The 24575-nt window shown below is 45.6% G+C and overlaps 1 protein-coding gene across 1 annotated transcript; it reads left to right on the top strand.

The window, feature by feature from the left end:
- The first annotated feature begins 294 nt into the window (after positions 1–294).
- Positions 295–22931, top strand: APCDD1L (APC down-regulated 1 like). Its single transcript, XM_068150009.1, is given in 5 exon segments — positions 295–413; positions 12738–12832; positions 12834–12868; positions 13377–13935; positions 16436–22931. Coding segments are annotated over 5 exon segments (1491 nt in total). The 5' UTR covers positions 295–376; the 3' UTR covers positions 17201–22931.
- Positions 22932–24575: the final 1644 nt, after the last annotated feature.

Here is a 24575-nt window from a genome sequence, read left to right as displayed (position 1 = left end):
CGCAGGCGGCGGAGTCTCCACCTCTTCTGGCAACTTGAACCTGTGGCTGCCAAGCTCCATTAAAGCTATCAGCGGCCAGGGGGACGCGCTCCACCGCGAAGGCGGGGTGGGCTGTGGTGTTTCATTTTGAAACAGGTATTTTTATTTTCTTTTCTCCCATCGCAAGGCTTGGGGCTGAGCAGGACGACAGCTCCGGAGCCTGAGCTCAGCCTCCCGCCGGCGGGCTGCAGCCAGAGTCCCGTCGCCGCGGGCACCGGAGCGCCGGAGGCGGCCCATGGCTGCGTCGCCGGGCGCCGCGCCCCGCTGAGCTCCGTGGGCACCGGCGGAGATCGCGCCTCGCCTGCCGCCAGCTCCTTGAGGAAACAGAGCGGCCACCATGGTCCGGTGCTGGTGGCTTGCCGGGCTGCTCGTAGGTAGGTGGCACCGACGGTCGCTGCAGTTCTGGGGCGGGTGGATGGGAGGGGGAACGGGTAACGGAGTTGGGGTCGTCCCTTCCTGGGGCTTCCCGCCACCTCATTATCTCCCCGGGCGCTGCGAAGGGGCAGGAGAAGGCAGGAGATCTCTAGGAGGGTTCAAGAAATTAGGGCGCAAAGGGATCGTATGGAGAGTGCAAAGAAGTAGCAAGAAGTGTGCGATGAGGATGGAAAGAAATAGCAAGAAGTGTGCAGGAAGAGTGCAAGGAAGCTGTAAGGAGAGAGCAGAGCTTGCCAAGAAGGTGCAAAGAAATGGGTGGCAACGAGAGTGCAAGAGTCCCGCAAGGCGTGCGTGAGGAGAGTACGAGAGAGGGTGCCAGAGGGGTGCAAGGTAGTGGCAAGGCCACTCCAGGGTCTGTTCCAGGACAGGATGTCCCGAGGTGTCCCTTCAGTCCCTCGCACCCTGCCCGGCTTCTCCTGGGATGCTGCCCTGCCCGAGGAGGTTTCCTCCGCCGTGCGCACCCGCGGTGTCCGGCCGCAGCGTCCACGGGGAAGCCAGAACAACGTGCGCCCTGCTGCCCTGCACCGTCTGCCGCCGTTTCCCTGGGAAGGAGACGAGCTGGCAGAATCGCGGAGGGAGCCCGGCGCTGTCGAGCTGTAGGGCATGGGATAGGGGACAGCCCCGTGCCGACGGGCTTCTCTGAAGCTTTTTCTATGTCCTACTCAGAGCGGCGTGCAAAGGTGCCAGAAGGGCTGAAGGCCTGGTGCTCAGCTGCTGAGAACGGTACTCTTCCGGGGCTCAGCCTCCGCCTCCCACCTGAGGCTCCCAGAGTGGTGGAAGTCCTTTTCCCCCTCCGTCGAAACCCTTTAGGGCTTCCGCGGTGCCGTAGCAGCTTGCTCGTGGCCGGAGCACGGTGAGCGCTTGTGCCGAGTTTAGATCCAGGAAGGGTTCAGAATTCATTTTCACTGGGAATTGGCGATTTTCCCTGGGAGGATCCACCACCTGTCCCAGCAAGGCACAACTTCGCGAGTGGTCTCCTGATCCAGGGATATGCCACTGAGCCCCAGCTGTGCAGACAGACCCTCAGAGCAGAGCAGGCTGCATCTTCGCGGCTCCCTTTCAGGAAGACATCTTTCAACCCTGCAGTTCTTGGATGAGTTTCAGAAGAAAAGGTTCTGGCTTAAGAGACCATATGGGAGAACAAAGACAAACGTGCTGGGAAAAAAGGCAAAATGATTTATGTTTACAGCAAGGAGCAGAGCCTGAGGGAGGCTCCTCCATCCTTGGACAGCATATTTTCCTAGGAAATGCAAGGGAAATCCTTGGTTGAGCCTGTGCACCCCTGAGCAGAAGAGGCAGGTGAAAGGAAGGCTGGAAGCATGCCCCTGAGGCCCCCTGGGCAGTCTGGACACTGGAAGTCCAGACACCTGGGTTTCCTGCTGTTGGCTTCCTTTCTACCACTTAGTTTACTCATCTGAGGTTTTGGGCAGCAAAATACCACACTGACTGCCTCTCAGAGCTCAGAGCTTACTTTAGTGAGCACTGCTAAAGAATCGTGTAGCTATTGGAAGTTATCTACATTCAGTGTAAAGAGACAAAGTTCAGAAAGAAAGTTGTAAGGTTACTTTCCTGTTCTGCTTATGTGGGGTCTTTTTCATATGTCCCTCAAAGATAAGGCTTAACAAGAAATACGTATTTTCCTTCCCTGTGTATTTTATGAGCTCAGGTTTCTCTGCTCAGAGATCTGCTACACTGCATTATTTAAGATTACTCATTTAAGCCTAATTAGAATATTTCTTAAATCTTCATACAATTTATTTTAGTCCTGATGTCAGTGAAAGAATTTCCATGGATTTCAGTAAGCCGAGAAACTGGACCTTAAAACATATGTTTAAACAGCTAAGTCAGATCCAGAACTCATTAAAATCAAAGCAAGGTTTGCCAATGACTTCACTGTGAGCAAGACTGACATTCTGTATACCACATAAAACTGAACATCAGCACAAGCATGACACCAGTGCATAATTAGCTGAAAAAGCACTTTAGTTAGGTCACTGAGTCTGATTTGGGAGACTCCTCCAGCAAAGAATCACTCATTCCTGGAAATGTCCCCAGAGACTTGCTGAGTTTTACCTAAGCTTTCATTAAAGTCTTTACATTCCAGTAACACCATGCTGATATTTTTCACATGTAGCTTCTCCTACATGGCTTCAACATACAAGATCTGTTCTTGCTTTCAAAGTTTATGTTTGCAGATTACAGTGTTGGGTTAAGATAAGATCAGCACTTACTTTCAATTATGAGATTGGGAAGACAGTCTCATAAGTGATAGCAGTACATTCAATAGAGATGTGTGTGTTTGCACATACTTATTGTTGATATAATTGTCTTTGGGTCAAATGCATGTTTGGGCAATGTTTACTTAACTAATTTATCTTTAACAAGTTGCTGGGTTTTATTCTTTATTTCTAAAGCTGGCAAAAAAAACCCAACCCAACAACTAATATATTATGCTGGGTTGTGTGATACGACTCTATTTGTTCTTTCCATAATTATAGGTTAGCCATGTTTCAAATATATGGATATAGATAAAAACAGGCCTGAGATGTAAAAAAAGCACAAGTGAAAAAAATATGGTGTGGTTTCTATATTTTCCCCACAAGCACAAATTGTTGAGTAAGGAGATTTTCAAAAGCCAGAAATTGCTATGAAGAAAACCAAATCTGGAATCCAATGCTAGAGGAGGCTGCATCTGGCAGAACAAAGTTTGGAAAGAGATTTTGCTTTCAGTGGGATCCTGTGTTACCCACAACATAGCATATGTCATCTATAAAGACAATGCTTTCATGCATTACACACAATCACTGCTAAAATCTACCTCAAAATTGGGAAGTACCTACACAATGTTTTTATGCATTTCCTTTGGCTTTCTTATTTATTTGCTGAGGGAGAGAAATCTAGCAAAAATGATCATCCCTAACTTTACAATTTTAAGATGGTGCATCTCAGACATAACATCAAGAAACTGAGTGAGAATGTGAACATTTTCACATGTAGTCTTGCTTCTGTAGGTTGAGTGCTGCCAGAGACTGAAAATATGATTCATAGAACAGCTCCTTCTCTACCTAGTTTAAGTTGTGTAAGACCTGAGCGGGGGTTAGTGATCTGCAAGCTGTGCTTTTATTTAAGCAATTAAAAGCTCTCATGCTCCAAAATGCAGCTAGGAGAGTTCTGTTTCTGTTCACAAGGAAAGAAACTCAGAGGTATATCTGAAATCCCAAAACTCTGGAGTGTGAAGTGATAAGAGGGCTCATTATTTTGGAGCTTGGGCAGGGTGATAGTGTGATAATCATGTCTTTCATGCTGATGTTTTCTCCTTTCCAGTGAATAGCTTATTAAATCATCACAGTTGAATTCAGCTGAAACTGAGAGTGCTGCAGTGAAGCTCAGTTCATGTGGCACTATTAAGACATTTGGATCAGTGCAACAGCAGCTCTTGACTTAGAAGTAGTGTGATGGTACATAAATCAACAGAAGTCTCCCCACTGAGTGTCTGAAGAGATTTGCTAGAGTTGAGGTGTTAAAGTAATGCTTTAAACTTGAGTGTGTCCCTTTGATCAATCACTGAAACTGTCCCCTATGGTTTGTACCACCAAACACGTGACATTTTGGCCTTGTCTGAGTCAAAGATGGAGATTCCTGGAAGCAGGCTTTCACCTCATACTCTGAGATCAGCGTACACACCACACTCCCTGCTGAGACAATTGGATTCACCTTGTTCACGCTCTCAGTAAAGCCACAAGTACTAGATGCTGACAGGTTAGGGCTTTTGAGTGTCTCCTCCCCCGTGTTGATACAAAAACACAATGACACATTACTTTTCAAGCTTTTCAGAAAAGCTTTTCCAGAGAAAATAAAAGGATTTTGCCAGTCAGATTCCCTGGAAAAGACAGATGAAAATATAAATGACAGCAAAGTTGTGCTGCAGCAGAGCTCTTGAGTTTTGTTAGTTGTGCATAGCCCATGTCCTGTCACTTGATTTTTGCAGCACGTAGGTTGAATGTCAACTTTGATTTTAGCATCTGTCGGCAGCGTTTAAGAGAACTGGAACACATCAAAACTTGGCTAATGTTGACAAGCAAAACAGTAGACTGAAATTTCAGGCTATCTAGAAACCACACCCAGACCCCAAAACACATGTTAGAAGTAACTTTAATTCTGTGCTTCAGCTGAACAAGTAACCTTTTTCTGTGGTCACTTGTGATTCTAAGTTAAACATGTGTGCGTATTTCTGCTGTGGGCTGTGTATCAGTTTACCACCTTTCTGCAGAGCATTTTTGTGAGGGTAGTTAGGACCACTTTTGAATACCCTTCTCATCCTTGGCTTCACAGGAGCCAAGTGGTCTCAGACTATTAGATCCTATTAGGTCCTATTTTTATTACTATAAACAGTTTCCTTGCGCCAAGACTCCTGTTGTGTTAGGTGCTAAATAAGGAGAGAACAAAAGGATCCTTCTTGCTTTAGTGGGTTTCTAATCTAATTTCCTGGATTTAGATTTTCAACAGTGAGTACTTGACATGGTAGGGACCTACTGGGATTCCCAGCTGTGTTTAGCAGTTCAGTGCCCGTTGCAGTCACTTCTGTCTTGAGGCACCTAAATGCCTTTGTGCATCTGCCCCATATTACTAGTCCCATGGAAGCCAGGCAGCGATCTTAATGAGCAGGATGGCAAACAATGTGCTTACACAGGAGAGCAGCTGTATCCCGTGGGAGCAGGGCACTGGGACAGCTCCATGGCAGTGGGAGACTGAAAGGCTGCTCGAGAGTATTCCTCCAACTCCCTGCCAAGAGCAGCTTATTCCTGGCTGTACTAATGCTTTGTTCAGTCCTTCAAAATCCTGCCAAGCAAGTGGACTTGGGCTGCCTACTACATTGTGCCTCAAGAAGTTCACCCTGATACACAAGCCACATTTTTAATTCTTCTCATTCAATCCCAACAGAACCTCTTTATTCACTGCAAGGAATTCCTTTCCTCCCTTGGTGTTTATGCATTGTGAATATTTATAGGCTGTTATCATGTCCATCTTGCCCCTGCTGTCCCTCAGCCAGGCTAGATGCACTCTGCTCTTTTAATCTTGCTTCGTAACTCAATCCCTCCCACCCCCTAATCATTTTTTGTTGTTCTGCTCTCAACTCTTGTCAGTTCCAGTTGCTCATTTTGCTTTGGGTAAACACTATATTTATGTTAATCTTATGTGGTGGGTGGTCCTCTCTGTGCTCCATGGTCCATGCGAGTGATTTAGATGTTCAAAATGAGGTTGGCATTTTATAGCCAAGCCATGGCCTGATTACTGGTTCCACTCTTCAAAGTACTCCAGGAAAAAAAATATGCTTAGCCATCACTATTAAAAATAGCCATAATAGCCACTAGTAAAGTGTCTGTGCAGGGATTCGAGGGAGTTGCCAAAAACTTCATGGGTGCTCCATACATTCAAAGTGACAGCGTGGCAGTAATTTCCAAACCAGCTGCTGTATTTTCTAATGAGTTTCCAGCTCATCTAAACTAAGGAAGATAGATCTGATATGTCCCATTTGGTAAGAAAATGAACTCCAGTTAGAATGTCATTGAGTCACAGTAATACCCCCAGGGTATTGCTCAGTCTTGGACTGAGGTGGTTTTCTTTCTTTCTTGAAAGAAAATGGTATCTCCCAAGTATTCTCACCAATCTCACTGCCTAGGTGCCAGGGGATCATCTCACTATGGTCTCATCTGTTTCACCAAATGTAAACTTTCACCAGTGTTCAAGGGAAAAAAAACCCTATAGCATTACCCTTCTCTCCTCTGTTTTCTTTGTGTTTCGGTTATGTATTTCTCTGTGCCAAACCTGTGTGGCAACACCAATCAGAGTTATAGAAGCCACAATGTGTTTGCCCAGCCTGAACCCAGCTTTTTTTCAGTGCTTGCCTATGCTGAAAGAAGAAGGCATGTAACAATTATCCCATTAGTTCTTACCTCACCAGACATTGTCCTGTAGGTTGGTGTGGAGGTAGTGAATTGTTGCAGGGGAGCCCTTGTGACTTCTCTGATTTTGGCATACAACAGGACACTGTTCTCATCATTCTTCTCCACTCTCCTGGACCCCCTCGTACAGTGCTAGCAGCAGGACAAGGCTTTGAGCTAAGGGTTGGTTACTGCTGAGCTGACCACAATGGTTGGGCCAACTGGGGCCTCTGGCTGTATGGAATTGCTCAGCTGTTCTTCAGTACATCTTTTGACACTGACCAGTTTAACTGTGGAAAAAAGCATACAACGACTCTTCCTGAGTCTGTGCAGTGTCTTCTAGAGGGTGGGAGAAACATGAAGTGAAATGGCTCCTGTATCTGTCAAGACAGCAGGTAAGTAATGAGTAAAGCTCTGCTGTGTAACTGAAAAGTGTGGTGTTTTGATTAACTGTAGGAGATCTCTTGGGAAGATGCACTTGCATCCACCTCTGGTGCTTTTATTTGGCATCACAAGTCCTCTGTCCCAGCTCTTACAGGTCTTGCTTAGTTCACCCCATTTGAGAATGTTCCATTTCTCCTTGGTATCCCTTCATTCTCCAAATGGACTGTTCATTGTCAGTTGGTGGGGATGGGCATTTTCTGAATAGGGTGCTGATGCTGTGTTGGTATGGTGATGGAATCTTTCCTATCTGCAGATTCCAGGAAAACTGGGGTCAAGCCCTGCAATCCCATTTACAGTGTTAGGCCTGTTTTCTACTTCAGGATAAAGGGCCAGAGAGGTCAGTTAAAAAAAGATGTTCTATTTTGGTGTAGTGATCTTTGAGGTGCAGGAGAGAATACTTTCTCCCTTCTTTCCTTCCTTACCTCAGATCCCATCTCTCTTGTCATCTATCACTGAATTTGACACTTGTGGGAGAAATAAAAGATGAATAAAAGAATAAAATATTCTCTAACACCTTAAAACTCACCACAAGTGAGTGTGGTGAGTCAACTCCCCACAAGTGCTTCAGTACTTTCATTGTGGACATGAGACAAATTAGGCAGTGATCACAGAATAAAGCTAAGCTAAAGCCATAGGATGTGGTGCCTGAACCTGTTTGCCAAAATGTGGTGAAGGTGTTTTGAAAATATCTCTAAAATTCTGAGCTGCTTGGGAAATTGGAGTTGGCCAAGTTGCCTCTCAGGGTCTGCACAATTTCATACATGATTATGCTCTTGTTATGTGCAGGAAACTCAGGGTGCTGCTCTGCAGTGATGGCTAACGTAGTACATTGATTGTGCCATCTTTACAAGAATAACAGAAACCTCTCCTGAATTCAAAGCATCTTACCAATAGCATGAACTGGGCATCAGGCTGGTGAAGCAGCTCTCTGTAATTACACCCATTTTACAGACAAATAAGAAATGGGATGAATAATAGAAATAGTTTTCCAGAAGCCAAACAGTGCTCGAGTGAAAGCGTCGGCATCCTCCCTCAACCACTTGACCACATTCTGGCTTCAGTTCAGGGAGGCATTACTAATCAGGAAAAATGCTCATGCCCTGGCTTAATTTCAAGCACGTGCTTAAGTTTCACTGAAACCAATTAGACTTAAGCGTGCGCTTAAGTCCTGTCCTGAACTGGGTTCAGTTTGCAGATAGGCCAAATTCTGATGTGAGACTTTTCCAGCCCCAGTAGGTTATGTTTAAATTTTACAACTTTATAACATTATAATATAAAATGTATCTCTTCCCTCAGAATTGTTCTCTTGAGAATGCCTTTTTCTGATTGAATTAAAGGCATCACTAACTTAATCTCCTCACAAATGCAAGAAAATTTGATTAAAAAACCCCAAAACATTTTCTTTGCTTTTAAAAGAATCCCTGTTCCTCCAGTTCAAACCCAAAATCCATTCTGTGAGCTCTCAGGAGAAATGCTAAAGAAATACTGTTTTGCTCTGTTCATGAGGTCTGTGTGGATAAGTAGAATTCACTTGTGCAGAATATATTGATGTGTTTCTTATCGTCCACTTCATTCCAGTCTGAACATTCCTCAGAAAATATCAAAGGCTTTATGTCATCTCTAAATGAAGAAATGTGTAATGCTCCATGACTTCAGGCACTGATCTTATCCCTCTGAATGGGTGACTAACTGAAACATTAGAATTATAAAGGGGAATCATAAATTCTGGCCATAGGAGGCAATAACATGTAACAGATTAAGCAATCTAGATCTGGAAAAGAGTTGACCTGCAGTAACTAATTTGGTGCAAAATGTAATGCATGCATTTTCTCCTCCATTTATAATCAAATGTGTGACTCAACTTTGCTTTTTTCCAAAGTCAGTCAGCTTGGAAGAACACAAACAAGATTTGCTTCCAACAAGGCATATTCCAGTATTTCTCTCATAGTTGGTATTTTTTTCCTTCAAAAGTGAGAATTAGGTCTGGATCTGGAGTGTACAGCAGTTTCGTAGCACAGCCTCACTGGCAGCCTCACATTTTCAGGCTTGGCCATTGCCTAGGAATCTTTTTGCTGACTTCTACCAAGAATTTACTTCAGGGAGGATTTCCAGTTCTGCCTTGTTAACATTTGATGCTGTAGGTCTGATTTTTCTGAACATCTCTTACACAAATATATGGACTGGCCGGTCAGTATTTGTCGTTGCTGTTGTCTTGAGGCTTGGTCCGGTTTCTGCTGATTGCAGCAATCAGCTGCTGTTCCCCATTACTGACATTCCTAATTGCCTGAGTGCTTGTGCAGCCCCATTGCTCCAAGATTTTGGGCCAGTGCTGTGGATGCAGCACGCACCGGAAAGCTGGAAAAAGATACTGTTTTGTCTAGCTGCTGTACTGAGGAGCTCTCTGGAAACGCTTGTGGTTAATCTATACAGACAGACAGGATAACGAGCAAGTGGAAGTGATCACAGTTGGGGAATTTTTGGTGCATTTTCCTATGAATGAGTATTCTTGTCGTGAAGATGAATTGTGAATAATCCCTTCCTCCTGCCCAACAACTCTTTAAAGCAGTTAATTTGCGTCTCTTAAGATGGAGAGAGGAGCTGCTCTAATGTGCTTCACTAGAGGCTAAGTAACAGAATGACATATGAGTGACAACCACTTTATGCTGCTCTTGGAATAAAGATGTGCCTTAACTACAGATTTTAGGTTTGAAACTGAACTTTTCCAGCTTGAAAGGATATTTGGGTCTGGTGAGATCAAATACACTAACTGGGCTAGAGTATTTGAGAGAAGCAGCCACAAAGTTTGGACACAAGCCAGTAGCTTTTGGTTTGAGGATGCATCCAGCTTGGAGTCTTGTGTACAGTTAAGACAAAATCCCTAGGAATTCCCATCATGTCAAATATTTACATTCTGGAGGCTCTTTCTTTTTTATTTTTGTTTCCCCATGGAGTTTGATCCTGATTATAAAAATTCCCTTTTCTATTGAATGTGTCAAAATGGAGTGACTGTGTTGCCAAAGTGTCTGTGCTCTCAAACAATGCAGACTTTTAACATTTCTGCCAAAAGTAGCAGTAAGGGTTCACTTGAATGTCGAAGCTTCTGCTGCAGTAAGCACACCCAGAGTGCAGCTGGTGAGCTGGGAATGGGGCTGTTTTCTGTGCTATTATTTTGGAATGGCCATAGAGTACACCCATACCTCTAAAGTCTTTCTGCAGTTGTCAGCAAGAGCAAATCTGACCCTTAGAGTCCCTTACCTCTAATACATATACTGTTATTTTTTTAGTTTGCTGTGTTCTCTAGGATAATAATTTAATGCTTAAGTGTAATTCAGTTTGGACCAGTGACTCTCCAAAAGTAATTAGGCCTCTTGATAGGGCAACCAGCTGAAACGGCTGCAGGTGAGTTATAGAAGGCCTGAGGCCACAGAGCACAGTCATGAGCCACCAAAGTAAAGGTTAGCTAACAGCAAAGGGTTTTGCCAAGCAGTGTTTTCCCATTTTCACATGAAGACTCGCAGGAACTGCTTTTTAGGTAGGAAGCACTAGGGCAAGGAATTGTAAAGGAGCTGGCTGTGCCTGCTTACCACATCCAGCCCTTGAAGATGATGATGAAACCAGTACCATTGTGAGTCTGCTCCAGAAGGAGCCCTTAACACTAATAATGTGCTCTAGTGCATAGGAAGGTAACAGCAAATGCAAGGCTGGTCTCACTGGCCTTTGCGTAGATAGGCTGCTTCTGTTGCTGCTCTCCTGCTTCACTGAGGGCTTTGCAATTGTTTATTCCCTTTGTGGTAGCTTTAGGGTTTTAGTGTTTAAATGACATAAATGCATTTCAGGGACCCTGCCACTGTGGCAAATAAAACTTTTGCAAATGGCAGTACCATACTGAAGGGCCTGAATTAGTCCACCAGACTCAAGTTTTTTATTACTAGATTAGTAATAAAATACAATTGGAGTGGAAATCTCTCTGCTTTGCCACATGTTCAGGAGCTCCCAACTTGCACAGCAGATATTTAATTACCAAGTTCCCATTTGACTTGGGCTTGTATTTGTGGCAAACTTGGATGTGGAAGATTTGTAACAGGGATTGAATCCTCTGTGTGTGTAGAGTGTGTTGATGCCAGGGATGAGAGACCCCTGTCTGAATAAATTTGCTGTGGGAATCAGAGGAGCCTCCCTGGTGGGTCCCAGCTGTGAATCTCACCCTGAGTGTTTATATTTCTATTATATCCTAAGCTTGTGAGACAGGAATTTTGCTGACACTGCTCAGCAGCTCATAGTCTTGCCCGTGGTCTGCAGCAGATTCATATGTGCTAGCTTCATCTGCAAACTCTTCTGTTAGGAAGGTGATCACAGTCCCTTGGCTTGGGCTCTTCACAACCTCACCTGTCCCTTTCTCCCACTTGAAGCAGGTGGTTTGAGTTTCTCTTGCCAGTGGAGGGTCTGGTTTAGGCAAATCTCTGTATATAGATCATGGGATGGTTCAGGCCATACAGAACATATGTGGCATACAGGAACTAAGACAAGCAGTTGTGACTCTGTATCTTTATCTCCTTTACTGAGTGAGGTAACAAGGTTCGCAAATATTTAGCTTCCTCACTCTTATGGAAGAGTAATATATTTATGTTAATATATATTAGATATTTCTTTCCAGGTGATAAGCAGAATGGAGGGCAGCCTGTGTCCTAACCTTTGGTACATAGTGAATAATAGGTGGCTTGAAAAATTCCAGCATGCTGCTAAGCAAACTGCAAAGTACAGCTACAGCAAGCAAGCCCTGGCTGGGCTTATAAAGCCTGGACAGCCTGGGCTGAACGGCACCAGGCCAAGAGACCAGGCTCTGTCAGGCAGGACAGTTGTAAGATAGCAGAAAGTCTTTGGGGTTTCTGGAGGAGCTTCACTGAGAGCTCATTTTGTGGTGTTATAAAGAGGTAAATTACAAGTTTCTTACTGAAGCAAACTCCTAATGAGTGCCACAGAAGTTTGCTTAAGTAAAGAGTGAATAATATATAGCAATGCATGTACATATATATGTGTGCATGCAGAGGTCTTCAGGATTTAGCTGAGTGTTCACACATTCCCTAAGCCAATAACATCCGTTGTTATGGGAAATGAGGTAAGTGACAGAATTACTGTCCTTATGGCGGGCGACAGGCGAGTCTAATGTTCCCATGCTGTAATTCCCCGTTCCAGTTACTGCTTCAACAATAGCGAGCGAGAGAGAGAGAACATGAACAAAGAGCACTCAGTTGTATTTGAAGATTTAATCTAAAAAATAGCTGGATTCAGATGAAACTCAAGTTGGAAAACAGTAAAATAAATAAAAATCTGTATCCTTAACTAAGAGCTTGCAGCTCAGCTAACCCGTTAGGGTTGCAGTCTCCAGCTAGCTAATGCAGCCAAAGGAGTTCTAGGCAGTGATGTTTGAAATGTTTCTGTGTTGAGAAACCCAAATGCTGAGCCCTTGGCAGAATCTGAGCTGCTGCTTATCAATACCTGCAGATCTCTGCAGCCCTTCTGGCCTGGGACTGAAACTGTCCACAGGTCAGATCCAGGGATATGTTAGGGAACCCCAGGATGTATGATGGCAACCCCGGGATGTGTCGGGGCATTTGCGGCTTTTGAACACCTCCAGGGATGTGTTAGGGCAGCTCCCGGGATGTGTAGGGCAGCCCTGGGGATCTGCAGCCCTCATGCAGGCGGTGCCGGCCCCAAAAGAGCCCACAGCGTTACCCCCTCCGTTACTCCCTCCCCAGCTCCGCGCAGGGCCGGGGGTGGGCCGCGGTGCAGCGGGCGCAGCAGCGCAGGGCGGGAGTGGCGGGCTAGGCTCGGCGGTGCTGACGGCCTGCCCTGTCTCTCTCTCCCCGCCCCGCGCAGCCTGCGCGGCCGCGGAGCCTCCGCTGCGCTGGGAGCCGCGGTGCCGGCAGCAGCTCCGCCACCTGCAGGACGGCGCCAGGATCGCGGCGCGGCTGCCCCCCCCGCCTGGAGGGCCGATGGGTCTCCACCGGGTAAGGCTCCCCCGGGAACGCGCCCCCAGCCCAAGCCCAGCCCCCAGCTCCTCCGCACTGCTCCTGCCCTGCTCCTGCTGCTGCCGGGCTGGGCAAGGCGGCATGGAGGAATCGAATCCCTGAACCACCGAAAACCTGTGCCCTTCTGCCGCCTCCTCAAACACGCACACCCGGCTGGAGGGAGGCCTCCTGTCCTCTTGCAACCGGATGCCCTTCAAGCCTCTTCCCTTTCTCCCCCATGAGGGTGCGGCCGCTGAGCAGCTCACCTGACTCCAAGGGGCATGTGGCACAGAGCACAAGATCCTCTCTCCAGCACTGTCACATTTTTGGTAACAGATGCCCATGTCTTAAAATCACCCAAGGGTGGTCACTGGCTCTTGCCCGTGATGCTGCTCCCACTCATGCCTGACCCTCTGCTCCCATACCCCGGGTACCCCTGGGGAGAGATTTGACCTTGCATACCAGTGACCACACGCTGTGGGTAGCTCAGGACTACTTTCCTCCCCAGGTGTGAGGTGCGGCCAGGACCCGAGTTCCTCACTCGATCCTACCTCTTCTACTCCAATCGCCTCTTCAAAGCTTACCAGTTCTACTACTGGGACCCCTCCTGCCACGACCCCTCCTACACGCTGGTCATCAAGGGCAAGCTCCGGCTGCGCCAGGCCTCCTGGATCACTCGTGGGGCCACCGAGGCTGACTACCACCTCCACAAAGTCGGCATTGTTTTCCACAGCCAGAGAGCCATGCAGGAGGTGGCCTCCTGGATCAACCAGACCTCCAGTGAGGGCTGCAGTGGGTTCCTGCCCCCGGGGCGCACCTGGGCTCCTGGAGCCCTCTATGAACTGCTGAGTGCCAAGACTGAGCGTGACTGCACAGCTGCCTTGGGCTTCGCCATGCATGAGCTCAGCCTGGTGCGGGTGGAGAAGCACTACCAGCCCTTGCTGCAGCCCCAGCAGAGCGGGAGCCGGCTGGTGGAGGAGTTGTACCTGGGGGACATTCACACAGAGTGGGTTGAGAGGCTCCACTACCGACCGACTGGTTATCAGAGACCCATGCAGAGTGCTGTGGTAAGGACGATGCCTTTATGTGGTTCTTGAGCTTTGCCAAGCATGTGTGATTTCCTTACTGTTAAAATACTGCCTGCACTTAGCCCCTAATGTCCTGAGGGCACACAGATGAGGGAGGAAGGGCTGTAGTGTGGGTTCCCAGGGTGCTGTCTGGGTGCTCTGTGGTATGCAGGGTTCACCTACTTTCTTATCGAGAAAGCAGGACCAGTGTGGGTATGAACTCAGCAACACCGCCACCAGAAACTAGCCTGCCTTAGCATGGGCCTGCAGTTAGTGGCTTTTCTTTGGCTCTGTATGTTCCTAGGAAATGCAGTTTCCTAGTTTCTTACACCAAAATCAGTGAAAGCTTTGGGCTGCACATCATTAGAGACTGCCTGCTCTGTCACTTGTCCTTCTCCCCTCTTCTGCACTTTGCTGTGTCCTCCAGATTAAGAGAGGAGCAAGAAGCCACATCTGCCATTAAATCATTAGTCCTCGGTGTAGTGCCATGAGAAAAGGAAGTTGCCCTGAATGCAATTATGATATTACACACAAATCAAACTTTCATTTTGACATAAATAAAACCAAGCAGGAGTCTTGGTTGCCTTTTATTCTGTATTTTATTTTAAATGTTACTCTATTTTACAGCAGGTTAGCTCATTTCAAGGAAAGCACATTTCCATCTGAATCGTAGCTAATCAATTCAGAAATGATTGAGCAGTGAGATGGGGTGAAAAAAGCTCTCAGAACATTACCAGATAGAGTTGAATTGATAAAATGATCCTGGGGGCAACATTTCCCCCTGCCCCAAACTGCAGAAACGGAACCCTGAAAGACACAGAGCAATACCCCTCAGCCCCTTGGAAGGAACATTCTCAAAGTGGTTCAACTTGTGTTATCTTGGGCCAAAACCATATATATGAGCAAAACCAGATGGTAAACATAAACACTCTAAAAAGTTAATTTAAAACCAAACCTAAAGATACTGAAATTCACTCTCTGAATGTAGCACTGTAATTAATCAGCTAACAGCTCTCCAATGGACCAGCACATGATGTCACCACTTGGCGGTAATTAGAAGCTGCCATCCATTAGAAATAACTTCACACAACTGCTTTAAGCAGGTCCCATTTTTGGCTTCATGTCTGTGGTGATAATTTTATTGGGCACAGGATTTTTCTTTGCTCTGAACTAACACCCATTTGCTGGTGAGTTGCACAGATATGTCAGGAATTATTTTTTAACCCTCTTTATGAAAATATCACTCCTTCTCCCCCCCCCCCCCCCTTAAAATTTATATCTGTTCTAAAGAAACCCATTCTCCCCAAATTACCTTTCATTATCAAAGAATTTCCTGTCTAAGCAGAGCACATGTATTTGCCAACTTCTGGGATTATTTAGCCATAATGTACTGTGTACTGTCAGCACTCATTAACGTGACAGTAGCAGTAAAGCAAGCTGAAAATGACTAAATTACAGTAGACTCCAATCAACTTGCATGTAAATTACCCACCCTACAGTTAACTACTGAGTTATTTAACCTTGTTGCATATGACAGTTCAGTAAAGATTAGCTCGTGTTCTAGAGAACGATATAATGTTCAAACCCTGGTTATTTAAAAATAAATCAGTTGTGATATATGGAGTATAAGAAAAAGTTCCAGCCTACACAAACCCCCTCCTGGCACTGGATCAGCTGCAGGACTGGTTTGACTCAGAGCTCTGCACAAAGCACAGCTGGAGAAGCAAAGGTCAGGGCCTCATTTTGCAGAGGGTCCTTTTCTCCGTCTCCAGTGCAGTGCCCATTCTGGTTGCTTGGCAGACCCCTGCCCGTTTCTTGCCCCCCCCCCCCCCCCCCCCCCCCCCCTTACCCCTGGACACAACCCACAGACACAGATACAGGAGTGTGGGCAGAGGTCTGTAGGGCTGCAGTAGGAAGGGGATGAGGAGGAAGCAGGATTAGGGTTAGGGAAGCAGGACATCCCATGCTTTTGGCTGTCCTGGAGAGGCTGCCATTAGCGTGGTGCAGTCTGGGCATAGGAGCCTCCTCAGGGTGAGCTCTCAGCTTTCTCACTGCTGAAAAGGCAGGAGCATTTTCTCTGAATCACTGCAGATGTGGGGGTATAGCTGGTATCTCCCACCACCCTTGTCTTCACCCATGGTGCGTGCATAGCTTGCAGTAGAAAACTTCTGGGGAACAACCTCAGTGGCCCAAGGGAGCATTCTCTGCCCTGGCAGCAGGTCTGCCCTTGACCTGTCCCCCTCCCTGCAGCCTGTCCTTAGCAGCCCTGGCAGTAGGCAGAGCACAGCCTCAGGGCACAGCCCTCTCTGTCCTTCCCAGCTACCAGAATAGCAAAGAGCCAGGGCAGCGCTTTATCTCACTTAATCTTCTTGGATGTCTTGGGCCAAGTTCACTGCAGCTGAACACCCTGGTGTGGAAGAGAGGAGTTTGAGCTTTTTAGTACTCCAAGAGGGTTTTTTGCTTATCAGTTTACAAACCTGTGATTGTTTGTCTCCTGCAGCACCACGTGCATCCTTGCCCAGCCTGTGGAATCATATACAGAGCTGATGAGCACCACCCACCCATACTCCCTGCCAGAGCTCAGCTTCCCATGCAGCTCAGCGGCAGCTGGGTGAGCACCCACTGCGAGGTCCGACCTGCCGTGCTTTTCCTGACCAGGTACTTCATATTCCATGGTCACAACCACACCTGGGAAGGTTACTACTATCACTACTCTGACCCACTCTGCAAACAGCCGACCTTCACCATCTACGCATCTGGGCATTACACCCAGGGCATCCCCTCCTCCAAAGTGAGGGGTGGCACAGAGCTGGCCTTTAAAGTCACTCAGGCTCGGGTGACACCGATGGACCAGGTGACAGTGATGATGCTGAACTCCTCAGAACCTGGAAGCTGTGGGCTGACAAGCTCCTGGAGTGCTGGGGTGGAGCAGGATATAACCCCCACAAATGGATGTTTGGCATTGGGCATCAAGCTGCCCCACACAGAGTACGAGCTTTTCAAAACGGAGCAAGACACGAGAGACCGCAGCCTGCTGTACGTCGGCGAGAGGCCCACGGACGGCTCCAGCCCCGACAGCCCCGACAAGAGACCCACCTCCTATCAGGCACCTCTGATTCAGTGTGCGGGGGCGTCAGAGGAGTTCTCCAGCTATGTTAGTCTAAAATACTTGGGAAAGAAGGATGCTAGTGGGAATGAAGCACTAAAACCTTTGCCTGTGGCCTTTTTATTGTCTGTAGCACTTCTGTTTTTAAGATGGGACTAGTTTTCAGTTCAGGTACAGCACAGAATTCAGATAGTCCTGGTGCTAGCATAATTTTTATAGCCTTCAAACAAGCACATCTGGAATCTGTTTTACTCAGCTTTGGAAACACTCTTTAGAAACACCCAACAACAGTGGATGAAGCCAAGAAGATACTCCTTAGGACATGCTGCTTGTCCTGTGGCTTTATTGCCCAATCTCCCCTCTCTGCATACACATTTAATGGAGTGACATGGATGTGCTGCGCATTGGGATAGAGAATTTAGCAACATGGGGGGGAAAAAAGGAACATCAACTACAGTTGCTGCTTTGAGCTTTTGACATTGCTAAGATTTAATCAAGAGCTTGATTCAGATGTAATTCAACCATCCAAAGTGTCAGCTGCTGAGTTTCTTTGAGGTTAAGTTCCCTCCCATCATACTCCTTGTCGCTGCTCTGGCAAATTTAATCTGCAGTCAGTCAGCAGTAGACAGCAAGTGTTCTTGATAAGGGCACAGTTCATCCTGCCTTTCTCAGTTTACAGACATTTCCTGCAGTTTTCCTGCCTATGTAGGCACACAAAGATGGCAACATACAATCCTCCACTCAGTGTGTGCCCTTTCAGAGCATTACCTCGACAGACTGTTACACCTGACTCTGAGCATGAACGAAGATACAAGAAATGGAGAACATTTCTCTGCACAACTGCTCCAACCTCCAGCAATACCTAGCTGCAGACACGGCATCCTCGCTGCTTTATTCTAGCTTTCCCATGTAGTACTGGCCTGTGGGACCTCAGCAGTAGCTTCGTGTCACTGCCAGCCCTGTCCAGCAGACACAGTGCCAGGCAATCACAGCTCACACTTGCCATGCACTGAGCAAAGCAGAAGATTGCTTCCAAGTCTTCTTGGGCCATAAATTTTCCCTGTGTCCTTTTTAGTAAGTGTAGTGGCATGCCAGTTGATGATCCAGCCTCATCCCTGTAAAGATGTTTTATAAATCTGCCTCTAGTGAACAGTGGGCTGAGGAGATACACAAATCAGACAGCTCAGTCAGGTCACACTGCTTTCTACTGACAAGAAGGACAAACTCAGAAATTATATTCCCTGTCTGCTGCAGCCAAGAAGCATATAACTTACTTGGAGAAGCCCTCCTACCAGTAGCTAAGTCCTCTCCAAATAAGCCTATATATCTTACTCACAAAGGGTATTTTGTTAAACCAGCTATGCAACAGCTACCTTCTTAATGCTGTATTTACGAACTTGCAGCTTGTGTTTTGATAAATTATGGGGTTTATAACATAAAAATACTTCTGGGGGATCTGTACATTAACTAATAATTCAAATGAGATGCTCATTAAATGCATTCAGTTGTGACATAAATGTTGTCAGCATGTTCACATGTTCCAGGCCTGATCACACATTAATCATGCACATACAGTTCCACAAAGAGGCCAAGTTTGGCTGCCTTGCCTTCGGTTCCCTCTGCAGTCAGGGGAGAAGGAGGCTTCTCCAGGGCTTACTTCAGCAGGCAAAATACCTCCCTGCTTCTAAGGGCTGTTGTGTTTTGTTGGCTGCTACTGTGTGGAGATCCATGGGCAAATATTTGAAGAACCAGAACTGCATCTTGGAGAACATGGTGTGTCCTGTGGGATGTCCCTGCTGAAGTGCTATCAACAGCAGCAAGTTCAGGGTAGCACAGCTGCATCTCATGTACGCCATACCCATGAGATAACTTCAGCAGACCAGTTTCTCATCACCGTGTTAGAGCTGTCACTCACTGCAGCCTGGAGGAAAGGTTCCTGTGACTAAAAATTGGCATACATACATTCCTGCGGGATCGAAAGATGTCCATGGAGAGAGTAGGGCACAGCCTTGAGCTGTGTTTGGAGGGTGCATGGAGGGGGTAGAAAGCAATTCCTGCCTTGCATTTACCCCCAAGAATGAGATTTGTGTGCAGATACATTTTTTTTTCTTTGTTTTATGTAACTTGGGAATGGATTAAACTTAACAAGTGTTCAAACATTGCCTGCTGTAAAAACTCCAAGACCACAGATCAGTTCAAAGTAGTGATGGGATTAACATGATGTAAAAGTTAGAAGACAGCATCACATGCTTCTGCTACAAGCACCTGAGAAAGCTCCACCACCTCCTCTAGCAAGCACTGGGCTCCAGCGAGGCTTAGACTTTGCAGAAGGGATGGGCTACGCTGACTAATCTTCCCTAGGAAAGCCTCATCAGGAGCCTCTTTGTCCTCTGTTTCCCCTCTTTAAGGACACTTCTGAAAGAAAAAGAAGCCATGAAAAAGCTATTTGCATAAATATCATCACTTTTATTGTTCTGTTCACAGTTTTGGGAGAAACATTCCTGAATTACACAGTTATTCTCTTTAGAATTTGTGTCTTTTTTTCCAATTTGAATTTGCCTGGCTTCAGCTGCCAGTCAGTGATTCTTGGTGCGTGGCTCTTTTCAAGATCAGAGAGCTGCAGTGTTCAGTGTTTTCTCCCTGTGAAGGTACTTGTGCACTGTAATCAAGTCAGCCTCAATTTTGGTACAGAAACTCAGGCAACTGAGTTCTCTCTCTCGCTCTCTCTAAGGCATTTTCACACTCCATCAGTAATCTCTGAATCTTTTTCCTTTTTTTGCATCCATTCCAATTACTCAGCTTCTCTTTTAAAATATAAATATGCAAATGGCATCCAAAATTCCCAGCTCTTAACAGCTGAGACATACAGAAGTATAATCACTTACAGCTAATGATAATTAAAACCAAGAACACATTCATTAGTCTTACACCCTGGAACTGCACTGGGAACACATGCAGAGCTCTCAGTCGTTCTGGTCTCGGGCAGGGCTGCTTTGCTATGTTAACATTTTCTCAGTAGTGAGTTTGTGTCTGTTTTCACCAATGCCCTGGAACCATTCAACCCTACCCAGTCCCAGCAGAACCCTTCTGTGAGCATCCCCACTTCATTATGGTTCTTTTTGAACCACCACCTCTGAATGTGTGACAGTCAGAAAACACCAAGCTTTGCAGGGACCCAGATACACTCAGTGCACTCTAAGCCTGATGGAAAATGAAAAACAAAAGACAGAATGAAATGACTGACATTATGCTCCCTCATTAACACACTTCTTTTTCATCCCTTCTCTGGGGGTGTCAGGCTGGCTAAGCACTCCATTGGCCCTCCCATCCTGTGCTGTCAGCAGCTCAGACTGCTCCCAGCAGCTCCCTCGAAATACTGATTCAAGGCTTCTAGACCTGAATTTAAAAGTGTTAATTCTTCATATTAAGCTTTGCTCATGAATGGCATCACCTTTCTAGTTCTACACCATCACAAGCACTTTTGCCTCCTGCATCTATTAATGGTCCTTGACCTACCACAAAGATTCCCCTGAATTTCTGCTCTTTATCAGCCTCTCCATGCACTCCCACCTGTATGTTTTTCTTTTCCCTTGGCTGTTGCTTTCCTCATTAATTTTCTACACTACATGACTCTGTGAGTCAATCACTGCCTGCTTCCCTTTTCCTTGTTTGTATTACTTTAGATCTATGTTTTTACCTTTCATTTCACCACTGAAGCAGGATGGGCAGTTAGCCAGGTATCCTCCTTCTCCACTGCAAAATTGTTGGGTATTTGTCCATTTAATACCTTTCACTTAGAAAACTGCCATTTCTGTTTTCCATCTAATTTCTTCTTCACTACCACAGTGGAGATGAAATTTGCTCAGCTGTGCCCTTCTGAAGCAGCAGTTACATTTATTAGTGATTTGCACAGCTGTATGCCCAGCTTGAATGTCACCAGGATTCCAACTTAAAGCTCTGCAATCCCTTTACCTGACACAAGACAGACCCAAACAACTTCATGTTTCAAGTCTAACACTGCATTACAAAAACAGGTCTAGGACACAATGAGTTTTGACTACTGGGTACCTTCCAACTGTCAAATAAACATGTATCTTTTTATTGTGCCTGTGAAGAAAAACCAAGCCACATGCACCAGCAGGTCAGTACCAGCTGAAAGTCAATGGTACAGGCACAGGTGTCATGGAAAACTCTTTCCCATTCACTCCTTATATAATACTTTGCAAAAGTTTAATCCTCTTTTAACTACTCCAAAAAGCAGAGAAAAGTAAATGGATTTTCACATGCTAGCTCCCTGCACTGACCCTGAGCATGAAAGTCTTTTGTGCTTTCTTTAATATCCTAAGCTACTCAGACAAGTTGCCTTTGCAATTTTCTGCTTCTCTAGCAGGCACAGTTAAGTTCAAGCATAAGCTGAGTTTGCTGGACAAGTAGAGTTGTGGGTTAGATCTCCTCTTTGCAGCCCAATTAACAGCTATCTCCATGCCCCACTGCTTAAAATACCTTAGAGTTCTACAACACCTGGAATTTGCATTCCCAATATCCCAAACAATTCTTAAAACTGAAACAAAACACACAGAGGAGTTTTAAAACACTTTTAGATATATTGACAGCACCAAGCTACTGCTTCACTTGATAAAGGACCCACACTGAAAATAAAAACCTGTTATTTACTATAAGTAAGTATGCTGCATTGAAACTGTAGAAGAAAGCTGGAGGCAAACAGGAGATTGTTGACCCAAACTCCACACAGAGCAAAGAGGCACACATCTGACCAAAGAAGAAGCAGAAAGGTAAGCAGCTGCCTAGGATGGGGAAAGGCATCTGGGAATGGAGTGGGACATCCATCTCAAGGAAGTGCCCTGGCAGGCAGCCCCAGTGCAGCCACAAAGTACTCCCATGGGTCCAAAGTGCAGGACAGGCAGACAGGGCAGAAAAAGGAGGGTGGTGGGAAGAGACTGAGATGGAAAATAAGTAGTAAAGAAGAAAAGCTGTTTAAAGGCGCTTGGTTGAACATTGGTTTCTTTGCCAAGGAGCAGTGAAGGAACAAGGATGACTGGGATTGAACTAAAGGGCTGAGGGAGGGAATGGAGTGAGATTTGACAGCTCAGGCAGAACAGATCAGAAAAGACATTGGACAGGAGAATCCACAGCCTTCACAGAAAAGCTTTTCTGGCCTCAGATCTGAAACAAAAATTCCTGGCTCCAATCACACTTTTGTGTGGCCTCTGAGTGAAATGTGAAAATAAAAAGTGCTGCTTCAGCTCAGTTCCTCACCACTACACCAGGAGCTTAGGGCAGGAATGGGTTCTGTTACAGAGAACACAAAGGATTCCATCCTGACACACATGTGGGTTACACCTAATGCCACTGAAGTTCAACTTTAAAAACCTCATTACGCATATCTTAAGAGAACTTAAGATTACATAAGGTCAGGCACACAGAACTGGGCAGTTTCTGGGCAGCCTTAGCTCACTTTTTGACCTGGTACTTGAAGGCTTGATCAGATACTGCAACATAATCACAAGAAGTGGCCAATCTTGAGTTTCCCACTTTCTGAGTGCTTGACTTTGTACAGCCTTAATAAAGGTCTTTTAAATGTAGTTGTGTGTGGATAATTGTGTGGGGGAATTCTGCCAACTCAAACATGAGGGAGTTCAAGAGGCTTTTCTAATCTTGTGAGTTTAGCCACTGAAGAAAAGGATTTGATTAAAACAAAACAATGAAGTACAGCTAAACTGGGAACACTACTTCACCACAGACTGTTCTTCAGCTCTCTATAGGCACTTCAAGATCTTGGAAAAGAACATTTACAAAATTAGGAACTTATTGGATAAGAATGAAATGCACTGATACAGGAACATAAACACAAATAGCAGATGTACAATGTCAACTTGTAATACACAGCTTCAATTCATTCTTCTTAATTTGTTTTCTTAACTTCTTTTGTTTTGCCCTCTGGAAAAGGCTGTGTTCTAATGGCAGATCAGAGGAGGAAAGATCTAAAGTTCACATTTGCTTCAAGAAACAGCAGCCTTGCTCCTGCCTTCACAGACTCAGCGTTCCTGTTTTTAGTTTTCACTCCTGCAGAAGGCTTCAGGACAAACTGAGGCCTGGACAGAGAGGCAAAAAGATTTACGTGGAAGTTTAGGGAAGCTTCCTCAAGTTTTTGTCTTCGAAATACCAATGTGCAAAGACTTCTGTAAAAGGAAGTGCAGTCACAGGGCACGGCGAAGCAACTGACAGGCAGAGTCATTTTGGCAGTGTGCTAGTGGATTCTTGTTAAGTATCACATGTGAGAGATTTCAGTTTGGCTCTTGTGTTGTTTTAAAAACTAATCTACACTTATCCAGTACACCAAAATCAACTCATTAATAAAACAAACTTTAGAGTTAAGCAGATTTGAGTAGTGGAAACACACAATTACTTTGTCCTCTGAAACTAGCAAAGTAGAATTTAGTATCAGCACAAGGAGTAATGCCACTTCTGAAGTGACACCCATTAGACAAAGTGATTCACTATAGGTGAAGCTGCCTGCAGAATATAAAGGAAACTTAACTGGACGTGGTTAAAGGATTAGCACTGCCCTGCTAGAACAACAAATCCCACTATTTAGCTAACTGCAACATGATTTACACTGGCACTGTAGCCCACTGTCATCCTTCAACAAAGGGTATCTTGGGAACTGCTGGGTTTCACAGAGCACACAGCCTTGCTCAGTAGCTGCTGTTTCTTTCTGAAATCCCTAACCATTGGCCTATAGAAGCATTTTCTGATTAGTAAATTGCATTTGTAGGCATGTAACTGACTGCAAAGAGCAGCAACTTCCACATGCAATATTGGGATAGTCCCACTCCTGTGCAGATCTGTTTCTGCTTTCTTGTGTTAGTGTTTCTGACTGCTGAAAATACCTCAAACATGCACACTGAAAAGCACTCACCACCTGCCCCTTTCCAACTTGCTCTCTTGAGGATCTGTGCAACGGACTCTACTTAACCAGTTTTCAAACAACAGAGGAGCAGCTCTCCAACCTCAAGCTGCTCTAGAGCTGCTGTGAAGTACTATTGCAGCTGTAACACAGGCACCACAAAGACAAAGCTCAGAGTGCTTGTTTTACACATTCTTTAATTTCAAACAGAGGGATTTTTGATTGTGGAATTTTTTTTTTTGTTGCTTTATATAGAAAACAGAACTCAGGATATGGCATTTCAGGACATCATGTAGAGCAAGAGAAGTATAGTCTCACAACCTCAGAATACTACAGTTCAGTCACTATGGTGCCGAGGCTTAAGAAAGTGATTCCAAGGAAGAGATGAGGGTCTTGCACATTTTCTAAAGAAACTGGGTGACAGTTTTCTTTCACTGGGCAACTGCAACATCAAGTATCTTAAGATATTAACAGTCCAGTTTTGTGTGCACACCACTATGTGAACATGGGGACTGCTAAGTCAAGATTACAACAAGAACTGCAAGTTTCCATGTGCAGCGAATAGAAACCCTTTATACTTTATTGGTGAGAAGAAACTCCAGCAAT

This window comes from Melanerpes formicivorus, unplaced genomic scaffold (assembly GCF_026170545.1).
Source record: "Melanerpes formicivorus ecotype bairdi unplaced genomic scaffold, bMelFor1.0.p_v2 SCAF_19, whole genome shotgun sequence".
NCBI lineage: Eukaryota > Metazoa > Chordata > Aves > Piciformes > Picidae > Melanerpes > Melanerpes formicivorus.
This window is presented reverse-complemented; position numbering and strand designations above follow the sequence as displayed.